Source organism: Rhincodon typus, chromosome 28, assembly GCF_021869965.1.
Source record: "Rhincodon typus isolate 14 chromosome 28, sRhiTyp1.1, whole genome shotgun sequence".
In the NCBI taxonomy this organism is placed as follows: Eukaryota; Metazoa; Chordata; class Chondrichthyes; order Orectolobiformes; family Rhincodontidae; genus Rhincodon; species Rhincodon typus.
The window spans coordinates 35,466,842-35,478,847 of record NC_063359.1 but is presented as its reverse complement, the minus strand read 5'-3'; the positions used below and the strand labels follow the sequence as shown (position 1 = coordinate 35,478,847).

At 40.1% G+C, this 12,006-nt stretch overlaps 1 protein-coding gene across 2 annotated transcripts in view; it reads left to right on the top strand.

The window, feature by feature from the left end:
• Positions 1–12,006, top strand: part of camsap1b (calmodulin regulated spectrin-associated protein 1b) — a 95,335-nt gene that overhangs the window by 79,853 nt on the left and 3,476 nt on the right. For both annotated transcript variants that reach the window (XM_048613626.1, XM_048613625.1), the window contains exons 12-16: positions 361–497; positions 5,387–5,595; positions 9,192–9,309; positions 10,478–10,593; positions 10,687–10,805. In XM_048613626.1, coding sequence (XP_048469583.1) covers positions 361–497; positions 5,387–5,595; positions 9,192–9,309; positions 10,478–10,593; positions 10,687–10,805 — 699 coding nt within the window. The remainder of the gene's footprint in view (positions 1–360; positions 498–5,386; positions 5,596–9,191; positions 9,310–10,477; positions 10,594–10,686; positions 10,806–12,006) is intronic.

Here is a 12,006-nt window from a genome sequence, read left to right as displayed (position 1 = left end):
GAGGGGAGATTTTGAAGCTTGTGAAATCCACATTGATACCATTGGGCTGCAGGGTTCCCAAGCGGATTACGAGTTGCTGTTCCTGCAACCTTCAGGTGGCATCGTTGTGGCACTGCAGGAGGCCCAGGATGGACATGTCGTCTGAGGAATGGGAGGGGGAGTTGAAATGGTTCGCGACTGGGAGGTGCAGTTGATAAATGGTTCTGTCATTGCAAAATAGCCGTGGGGTATATTTCAGAATGTACAAGAAGATAACCAAAATTAGCTTTTGCAATTGTGAGCAAGTTTTAAAACTATGACTGGTAATTTTCATCTTGTGCCTGTTGTCCTTACCCTGCGATCACTCTTTGCTCCCTGCAGGATGATCAGAAAGCAGAAGATGAGTTGGCAAAGAAGCGGGCTGCGTTCCTTCTAAAACAGCAGCGCAAAGCAGAAGAAGCTCGCTTACGAAGACAGCAATTGGATGCTGAAATAGAGCAGAAGCGTGACGAAGCAAGGTAAGGCATTGTTGAATTTTAAATAGAACGAGAGATAATGTTTGTAGTGTCAGATGTGACCTAGCGATTTTGTGCTATAACCTGAAAGTAAAATCCGTTAAAACCTGTCGATTTGTGTACTGTACTGATCTGAAACTTATTTTTGCCTATAATTAAGCTGCAAGGTAAGACAATTATGGAAGAACATGTGACACAAGTTAAACCAAAGTATTTGAAATAATTTTTGATAAAAGGATCAAATTAGGTTAAACCCATGGATGAAATTACTAGAATGCAATGCCTTCTGTTCTAATAAATGTACTGCTTGCTTACAGTAAACATCCAATTACTGGTTTGACTCTTAGTTCCAAAGTTTTCTTCACCTTTAGTAACTCTAGTCAGCATCAGTTTAATAGTACCGTTCCAAAGTAATTGGTTGTTCTGCTCCCAATTTACCTTGTTAATTTCTTTTAAGCTGTCCTGATTTTTGATCTAATGTTCTGTGTACTCATTGCTATTTAACTTCCTTTTAAACTATGCAATATACTTTTGCCAAGCCTGATCAGAGCCTGCCTACATCATTACTATCCTGAGCAGCCTTTGAGAAAAGGATGTCTCAATGATAGACTTAATTTTCCATCTACACTCCACTTCATTTTTCCCAGAAGCTTCCAGTTCACCAAAGGGAGGCATGAATTTGAGATGTTGTGAAGGGATAAAATTACATTTGGGTGTATAAAGGAATTACCTTCTTAGAAGCATCTTGATGATAATATATTTCATCGATACTTTGAAAAAGAAACATCATGTATTGTTTCTTGTAATTTACTGCAAAATTTATATGTAGTTGTCGGGGTCTGTTGGTTCCTTCTTTGCTTTGAGAGTATGCTAGGAAGAGGCTCAGAGCCAACATACATATAACTGAATATAGTGGCATGAATTGAATATTGCCAACAACCTGTATCTGTTATTGAGTAGAAATTTATGTTCCCATATCCTGGAGTTCTTATTAAAGGTTTTATTAAAGTGGTCACTGATGGTGATGGATAATGCGGCTTTGTAAGACGGAAGTTGCATGTCAAATTGTTTGCATGTACATCCCCTTTTCCACTGTGCATTGTATCTTAATCCTCTTCATTACCTGTTGTTCTGCCTGATTTTACTGGTATTTATTTTTAATTAAAGTGCTGACGTATGTGTAGTACAACTAATTCAAAGTTCCCTTGCACTTCAGCCTTGCAAAATATTGTTTTGATAGCATAACACATAGCTGACTTTAGCTGATTAACAATCTAGTAATGGTATTACACTTTTAACATGGCCTGAGAGTTGATAATTACTGGAATCACTTGGAAATGTTTGTGTATTGAAAAGGTTTTATATTGAGCCACATCTATATATTATTCTTTATTAGTGTTAGCCTGTTCACCACTTATTTATGTATATGATCACATAAGTAAGATAATATTGCTTATTCTGTGATATAATGTGGAGTGATCAGTTAAACTGGCAAGTTCTGTGTCGGATCTTTTTAGTTCTGCCATTCTGACATGTTAAGTTTAACCTATGAATCTGCGTAATTCAGGTTCATCATGTCCTATGTTCATCTTTGTTTTATTATTCAGTCGTGAGATGTGGGTGTCACTTCTGGCCAGTATCCATTGTCAGTCCCTAGGTGCCCTTGAGAAGGTGGTGGTGAGCTGCCTTCTTGAACCACTGTAGGTGGGCCCACAATTCCGTTACGGAGGGGATTGCAGGATTTTGATCAGTGGCAGTGAAGAAATGGTGGTGTATTTCCAAGTTCAAGATGGTGAGTGGCTTGGAGGGGAACTTGCAAGTGGTAGTGTTCCCATGTTTCTGCTGGTAAGGTCTTTCTAGATGGAAGTGGTTGTGGTTTTGAAAGGTGCTATGTAAGGAGTTTTGGCAAATTTGTGCAATGCATCTTGTAGATAGTACAGACTGCTGCTCCTGAGCGTTAGTGATTGAGGGAGTGGATGCTTGTTGGTGTGGTGGCAATCAGTGGGCTGCTTTGAACTGTATGGCGTCAAGCTTCTTCAGGTTGTTGAAGCTGCGTTCATCCAGGAAAGTGGGGAGTATTCCATCGCACTCCTGACTTGTGCCTTGTAGAGTCAGGAGTTGAGTAACTCGCTGCAGTATTCCTAGCCTCTGACCTGCTCTTGTAGCCACTACGTTTACGTAGGGAGTCCAGTTGAGTTTCTGGTCAATGGTAACCCCCAGGATGTTGATAGTGGGGGATTCAGTGATAGTAACACCATTGAATGTCAAGAGGTGGTGGTTGTCTATTGTTGGAGATGATCATTGCCTGGCATTTGTGTGGTATAAATGTTACTTGCCAGCCCATGTCTGGATGTTGTTCTGGATATCCAAATCTTGTTTCATTTGAATATCGACAGCTTCAGTATCTGAGGAGTTGTGAATGGTGCTGAACATTGTGCAATCATCAACAAGCATCCTCACTTCCTACTTTATAATGAAAGAGAGGTCATTGATGAAGTATTTGAAGATGGTTGAGCTTAGGACTTTACCCTGAGGAGCTCTTGGAGAGATGCTGTGGGACTGAGATAACTGACCTCCAACAACCACAAACACCTTCCTATGTGTCAGGTATGACTCAAAACAGTAGAGGATTTGCCCCCGATCCCCAACGATTTCAATTTTGCTTAGGCTCCTTGATGCCAAACTTGGTTGAATGTGGCCTTGATGTCAAGGTCTGTCACTGTCAACTTGCCCCTGGATTTCAGCTGTTTTGTTCATGTTTGAACTAAGGCTGTAAGAGGCCAGGAACTGAGTTGCCTTGGCAGAGCCCAAATTGGGTGTCAGTGAGCAGATTTATTGCTGAGCAGGTGCTGCTTGATAGCATTGTTGATGACACTTTCCATCCTTTACTGATCAGGTGTAGACTGGGGCGGTAATTGGGCGGATTGAATTTATCTGACATACCTGGGCAATCTCCCACATTATAGGGTAGATGCCAGTGTTGTATTTGTACTGAAAGAGCTTGACTAGGGGAACAGCAAGTTCTGGAGCACAAATCTTCAGTACTAATCCTGGTATGTTCTCAGGGCCCAAAGCCTTTGCAGTATTCAGTGCCTCCAACTGTTTCTTGATATCTCATGGAGTGAATTGAATTAGCTGAAGACTGTGATGCTGGGGACCACTGGCAGAAGCCCAGATGGAAACCCCCTCAGCCCTTCTGGCTAAAGGTTGCTGCGAATGCTTCCGCCTTATCCTTTGCACTGACGTATTGGGCTTTTCCAACGTTGAGGATGGAGATATTTGTGGAGCCTCTTCTCCCAGTGAGTTGTTTGATTGTCTACCACCATTCACACCTGGATGTGGCAGTACTATAGAGCTTAGGTCTGATCAGTTGGTTGTGGGATCGCTTAGCTTATCACTTGCTTCTTATGTTGTTTGGCATACAAGTAGTTAGCTTCACCAGGTTGAAACCTCATTTTTAGGTATGTCCGGTGCTGCACCTGCCATGCCCTCCTGCAGTCATCCATTGAACCGGCGCTGATGCGCTGGCTTTATGGTAATGCTAGAGTGAGGCATATGCCAGGCCCATGAGGTTGCAGATTGTACTGGAGTGCAAATCTGCTGCTCTTGGTCCACTGTGCCTCATGGACGCCCAGTTTTAATTTGCTAGATCTGTTTGAAGTCTGTCTCATTTAGCACGGTAGTAGTACCACACAACATGATGGAGGATATTCTCAGTATGAACGTGGGACTTCGTCTGTGGACTGTGCAGTGCTCACTCTTTACCAATCTGCCAGATGCACACGCATCTGTCCATGGCAGCGTCGTTAAGATGAGGTCAAGTATGTTTATCCCTCTGAGCTGATCAGGTCTTAAAGCCATAATCAGTAGTGCTGCTGCTGAGCTGCTCTTAGTGGTGGATATTGAAATTCCCTACCCAGAATACATTTTGTGTGCTTGCTACCCTCAGTACTTCCTCTAAGTGTTGTTCAACATGGAGGAGTACAGATTCATCAGCTGAGGGAGGGAGATATGTGATAGTGAGCAGGAGGTTTCCTGCCCATATCTAACCAGAAGCCATTAGACTACATGGAGCCTGGAGTCAATATTGAGGACTTCCAGGGCAACTCCCTCCTGACTCTATACTACTGCGCTGCCTTGTCTGCTGGGTCTGTCCTGCTGGAGGTACAGGACATATCCCAGAGGCCACCATCCCTGGATGCTGTCTGTAAGGTATGATTCTGTGAGTATGACTATGTCAGGCTGTTGCTTAACTAGTCTGTGAGACAGCTCTCCCAATTTTGGCACTAGCCCCCAGATGTTAGCAAGAAGGACTTTACAGGGCTGTCTCTGTTATTGTCTTTTCCAGTGCCTACTTCCATACAAGTTGATCTGTCCGGTTTCGTTTCTTTATTGAGACTTTGTTGCAGTTAATGCAGTGTCTTGCAAGGCTATTTCAGAGGGCAGTTGAGAGTCAACCACATTGATGTGAGCCTGGAGTCGCATGTAGGCTAGGTGAGGATGGCAGATTTCCTTCCCTGAAGGACATTAGTGAGCCAGATAGGTTTTTCCAGCAATCAGCAATAGTTTTATGGACATCAGTAGATTCTTAATTCCAGGTATATTTTATTGAAATCAAAGTCCACCATCTGCCGTGGCTGGATTCGAACTCATTTCCCTAGAACATTAGCCGAGTTTCTGGATTAATAGTCTAGCAATAATATCCCCAAGCCAGTGCTTCCCCTGAATCTCTTAAAAATCTGGGTATTTTCAGTACAAAAGCCAAAAATATTGGTTTTTCAAAATGTATTATCAAGTGATTTCCATTCAGGGTCTTTACAAATGTATATTTGACATGTGATCTCCACAATATGCTCCTGTTAAGAACATTTAAGTCATTTTTGTTTTAAAAGGCGCAAAGCTGAAGAGGACCGGATTCGTAAAGAAGAGGAGAAAGCACGGAGAGAACTGATCAAACAGGAATATCTGAGGCGTAAACAACAGCAAATCCTTGAGGAACAAGGACTTGTTAAACCCAAACCTAAAGTTAAGAAGCAACGCCCAAAATCGGTGCATCGGGAGGAATCTTCTAGCGATACCCCATCTCAATATTCTTCTACCCGTAAGTCACAATGAAGCAGGAAATAATATCATAGAATCTGTACAGAGTGGAAGCAGACCATTCAGCCCATCGAGAGCACACCAACCCTCTGAGTAGCATCCTACCCAGACCCACACCCTTTCCTGTAACCCTGCATTTCCGATGGCTAACTCACCTAACCTGCACATCCCTGGACACTCTGGCCAATTTAGCTTGGCTAGTCCACCTAAACTGCACATCTTTGGACTGTGGGAGGAAACCGGGACACCTGGAAGAAACCCATGCAGACATGGGGAGAACATGCAAATTCCAACAGACAGTCACCTGAGGCCAGAATCAAACCGGGGCCCCTGGCTCTGAGAGGCAGCAGTGCTAACCACTGAGTCACCATGTCGCCATAGTGTTATGAGTATCAGAATTTCAGAGGGTGCAAATGCCTATTATTATTGTATCACTGTGAAGTTGATTTAGTTGAACAGTGAAACAAAAATGAAAAGTAGTGTAACTCTGCAATGTGGTTTTTGCTGTGACTTGCGATTGCACTACAACTTAATATTGTAAGGCTCCCCTGTTGTGCAATGTTCTCATTGCATTTTGAGTTAGCACAAGGCCAGTATAATCATATATTGCAAAATTCAGTTTTAAACTATCATTACAACTGTTTAGCCTAATCTTAAAACTAAAGTTCAGCGCATTCGTTATTCGGTTCATGCGTGTGCATCTTCCTCCTAACATTTAAATTTTAAAATGATTGCTGAAAACCATTTTCCAGAACCCCCCCCACCAACCTTTTTCTTTTAACATGTCTGTTTTATAGAAATTGAAATGGTACTGCACATTTAAGTTTCCTATTTTGCTATTAGAGGATATCTTCTAACTCAGGCAGCGGTCATCTGTCAATCCATTCAGAGTGAATTTTTAATCAGGTCTAAAATCTGCTGTCAGACTGCCACGATTGCTGATCCAAATCAACTGATCATTAATTACCTTGATAATCTGTGACCACAAATTATAGATACAAGCTGTACGCAAATGACTCGGAATGAAAATTCTACAGATCCTGGGAAGGTTCCTGCAGGATGGAAAGTAGCAAATGTAACCCCGCTATTTAAGGGAGGGAGAGACAAAATGGAGGACTTACAGACTTGTTAATTTAACATCAGTGGTTGGGAAAATATTAGAACCTATGCTAAAGAATGTGGTAACTAGACACTTAAAAACTGCATTAGTTAGCATGGATATCTGAAAGGGCAGTTGTGTTTGAAAAATCTGTTTGGAGTTTTTTGAAGATGTTTCTTGTACCGTAGATAAAGGAAAACAAGTGAATGTGGTATAGTTGGATTTTCAGAAGACTTTTGACAGGACGTTAGTAAACAAAATTGAGCACATGAGATTGGGTATAATATGATATGAATGTTATGAATTGAGAATGGGTTAACAAATAGAAAACCGAGTAGGAATAAACAGGCCGTTTTCAGGATGGTGGTCTGTCACTAGTGGGGTAATGAAAGGATCAGTGCTGGGGCTAATTGCTGGAAAATTATTTAATGTAGAGGCCAAATATATTTACACATTTGCTAAAGACACAGTTCCACTCAGTCTTGGAAGTTCTGAGGAGGATGCAAGGAAGCTTAAAAAGGATTTGCAAATGCTGAGTGAATAGACAAGGTCGTGGCAGATAGAATATAATGTGAACAAATATGAAGTTATTTTAGTAGAAAAAACACAAAGGCATAATACTTTTTGAAAGGTGACAGGCTGGGGAGTGCTGATGCCCAAAAGGACAGGGTGCACTTACTGATGAGTCACTGAAAGCTGAACTACAGTTGCAACAAGCAATTTGAAAGGCAGACATATGTTGGCCTTCATCACAAGGGGATATAAATACAGGAGTAAAGGTGTCTTGGTACAAATGTCTGAAGCCTTGGTGAAACTGTACTTGGAGCATTATGTACAGTTTTGGTCTGCTGGATCAATTGTTTTTCTTCATTTTGTATATTACTTGTCTTTTCCTGTGAATAGTTTATTCAGGTGGAGAACAATGTTAATTTATTAGCAAGAGTTCATTTTTAAAATTTTATGAAAATACAAATCGTAAGCAAGAGTCGGCTGTTTGGCCCTACAAGCCTGCTCTGCCAATTAGTAAAGCCGTGGATGATCTTTTTGTGTTCTGAATTCCACATTCCTATCTATCCCTGTTAACCTTTTGATTTCCTTGTCTAACAAAAATCTAGCTACCTCTGCTTACCTCTGCCTCCACACAAAGGGAATAAACCTACCCTCATCACTCAAAAGGGCAAAACATAATTTTAAACTAATATACTCCATCTACCAGATTTTTGCCCATTGGCAACCTACACATCCTTGCTATGAGATCTTCATAGCATACTTCCTCTTTCTTTGTGCGATCTGCAAATTTAGCCATCATCAGTCATTAATACAAATTGTTAAATTTTGAAAGCCCAGTACAAGCCCTTGTGAGAGCCCACTCATCACCTGCTGCCAATCAGACATAAACACATTTATGCATACTCTGCTTTCTGCTATCCAGGCAATCTTTTGTCCATCCTACTATGTTGTCCCCTGCACCATGAGCTTCTACATTGCACAGTAACCTTTTTTTGTACAATGTTCTGGAAATGTTTCCGGAAATTCAAGTGCAGCACCGCAAGAGGCTCTCCTGTATTCACATTGAAAGCTACTCCTTCAAAGAATTCCGATAAATTGGTAAACGGGGTTACCATTCTTAAAGCACTGTTGACTCTCACCTATTACCCAAGTTTTTCCAAGTGCCCACTTATAGCCACCTCAATGATTGATTCTAATAACAGACATCCAGCTAACTTGCCTATGGATTCTTGTTTTCTGCCTTCCTCCCTTATTGAATAGAGGGTTGTAGTTGCTATTATTCATCTCCTGGAACCTTCCCAGAGTCTAGTTAGTTCTGGAAAATTAACACAAACTCTCATCTACCTCATCAGCCACCTTTTCTGTTAGATCCTAGAATGAAGTCCATCCGGCCTAGGAGATTTATCAGACCTTGTTGTGTTCAAATTAGATTTTTTGGTACGCACAAAGAAAATGCTATGGCGGATTTGTAGATTAATGTAAAATTATGTGAAGACTCGTAATAGAGTTTTGTCAAAAGCAGTGGAATTTGGATAATGGGCAAAACTGTTGCACCTTAAACAACAGTTTTAAATATTGTAGTCACTGACTTGAAATATGTGTTCATCTATTCTATTAAGGAACAGCCTTTAAAAGGGTAAAGACCCAAATCCGACTAAAACATTAGCTCCCATCTTCTTGTTTTAGGTCGTTTGTTTAAAAGAAAAAAGCTCAGGTTAGGGCAATTTTCCCTTTTAATGCAAATTCAGTTTTACTTTACTGAAAATGAGTATATGGTTTTAAAAAAAACAAAAAAATGTATAATACTGGTCTAAATTTTAAAATATAGCAGGATTTGAATTCTCCTTTTCTGGACAGCATACCCTCAGTTTGATTCCACCTTGGCTTCCAACAGGCTGCCTAAAATCAAAGATGTTTCATCTAATTTATTGAAAATGGAAGAGAAAGTTGTTGTATGATGTTTCTGGTTTTTGTTTTCTTTCATCTAGTTGATAATCTGAGCAGTGCTCAGTTTGGTTCCAGTCTCTCTCTGGCATCAGCTACTACTACCGAGGCAGAAAGTGTGAATTCTGGCGGTGGAAGTGGTAGTGGTGGTTATTCACAAAGGTAAGGGTAACCTGATAGAAATCCACATTAATTTCAGAGGCATTCATTTAGAAAGTCCATGCAATTAGTAATCCAAGGCTAGAATCGAACCCAGGTCCCTGATGCTGTGAGGCAGCAGTGCTAACCATAAACCACACTGCTGCCCTATTTGGATCACAGTTTACATTATTGCCCAGCCACAGAGCATTTGGGCAGCAGGTGTAAATTGGTGTTCTTACTTCAAATGTGCCGACTGACTCTAATTAACTCTTCTTGCCCTATTCCTGTACCCCTCTGTTCCGGGTGTTGAGCTACTCCCCACCTGTGTGCAAATGCCATCTCGTTCACATAGTCCCTGCAGCAGCAACTTCTGCATTCTCACTGTCCTCTTTTCTAAGGAAAACGTTTCTAAATTCCTTAATTAATCTTTTAAGTGGCTATCTTTCATTAAAACCCCCTTGTTCTGAACTCGGTTAGTAGCAAAATTTGCTCCACATTCATCCTATCAAACCTATTCATAGTGTTGAAAACCCCATCAAGTCATTTCTTTCTTTTATTTTCCAGAGGAAAGTGGCTTGGCCTGATCAAACTTTTCATGATAATTTCATCCTTACAATTCTTATAACATATTTCCGTTTCTTTTCTGCAATTTGTTCAGTACGTCCAAATCATTTGTACTGTTCTGCATTTTACAAAATACCCTGAGGTGACAAGTAAAAACATCAAACTATTCACAATTTTATTTGCAAATGATAGCCATTGTTTAATGTGGTTGTCAGCCAAAGGAAATGTGTTTATTAATTGCGTTGAATAGGAAAAGGGAAATATGCGGAAAGCGTAGCAACATTTCTTAGAAATTCAGATCGAATACTGTTGGTTTCAGCGCTCGGATGAAATATTCAGCAATTAAAATAGGCATTTAATCATATCCTCAACTGTAAAGCAACGTTTAAACTTAATTTATGTCTTGTCTTGATAATGAGTTGAGCTGAAACATAAGGTAAAATGATTTGTGGTAGAAATTTTGCTAACTGGATGTCTTGAGTTTTATATTTTTAATACATTAGAACATAATTTTTGAATAATGCATGTTTTTTTTAACTACAGCAGATCAGTTTAGCACCACCTGACTGGGAACATCAAATCCCTAGTCTTCAGTATTAAACTTGTGGCTTTGCTTGATATATAGGACAGATTCTATGGAAACATTTTCGGTGTCGAGCAGAAATCAGAGTAGAAACACAGAACGAGACTGGGAGAATACGTCCACAGCCTCATCAATTACATCAGTAGCTGAGTACACAGGTAGAGTCAAAAATAGCAGAATATTGTGCTTGTGCAAGAAGTGAGGATTGAAGCTTTGAGTTGTTTGTGATCAACATTGTGATTGTGTTGCAGGTCCAAAACTATTTAAGGAACCAAGCTCCAAGTCAAACAAATCAATAATCCATAATGCTATCTCACACTGCTGCCTTGCAGGGAAAGTAAATGAGGCACAGAAAAACTCAATACTTGAGGTTAGTAACACAAAACCAATTTATATGTGAAAAGAAATAATTTCAGTCATTTGTAAGACTTTGTTTCCACCCTGTTATCCAATTTTCGCCTTTAAAAACGGCATATTTTGCGTTTCTAAGATATATCGAGTGCAGTCACGAAATGTAATAAGTGTGTAAAGATTTTGAAAATGCTGAAAACTTTTCCAGTTTATTCCAGAAGCATAAAATGTTCAACAAAAAGTGGTCAATTATTCAATATTCTTGATGACAAAATTGCTTATTTTGTTTAAAATCTGCGTATAATATATTTGGATGTGGCTGAACTAATCTTGAAGAATAAATCTGCACCAGTCATTGAAATCAATTCATTTTTGTCCATAGAAGCTTCAGCAGAGGAGAAGGCCCTTTGAACCTTCATTTCTGTTGGACTTTTGCCAAAACAATTCAAAATTAATTTCATTGCCCTGCTGAACCAAGTCTTTCTGAACGTACCACATCAAAAATCTCACATATATGGTATCTAAACCTTTTCTTCTCCATTGGAAAGAATGTTAGTATCTCCAGTGGCTTCAGAGTTCCGTGGCATCATTTAGATAATGCTGTATACTTTGAACTTAATGTCTTTTCTATATTAAATACCCTAGTGATCTTGCCATTGCTGTGTACAGATTTCTCATTACCTTTCTACTGTTGTGTTGTTTCTAAAACTCCTAAAGCTTTTGATTCTTAATTGATTATGTATTTACATCACTACATATATATTTCTCCAAACCAGTCAGCACCTTTTCAGTGAATGCGTATTTCCATTTATTTTTAACCCAAGATCAAAGCTTTGTCTGTACATGTATTATATTCTTGCTGGACAGCAAGAATAGTGATATTTTATAAATTGATACTTGTGTGTCAGTTGATTTCGGGTAATTGATTGAATCTCCAATGCATTGTGTCAGGGAAAGTGTAAGCCTAACTGTATTGTCCCGGGAAGGCATGGAAATGAAAAGTCTGAGACCACTACATGTAGCTGTACTGAATTGGGTCTTGGATAGAGGCATTTGATCAAGCTGTCACCTTTGCTAGGCAGCAATGCACGTGATTTTCAACTGAAAAGGGCTGACAGTTGAAATTTAGATGGAAGTGGATTACTGCTACAGGCTGCACAAAGGCACTCTGAGATCACCTTACTGTGCCCTCCTCCCCCCCCCCCCCCTCAAAGCCCACG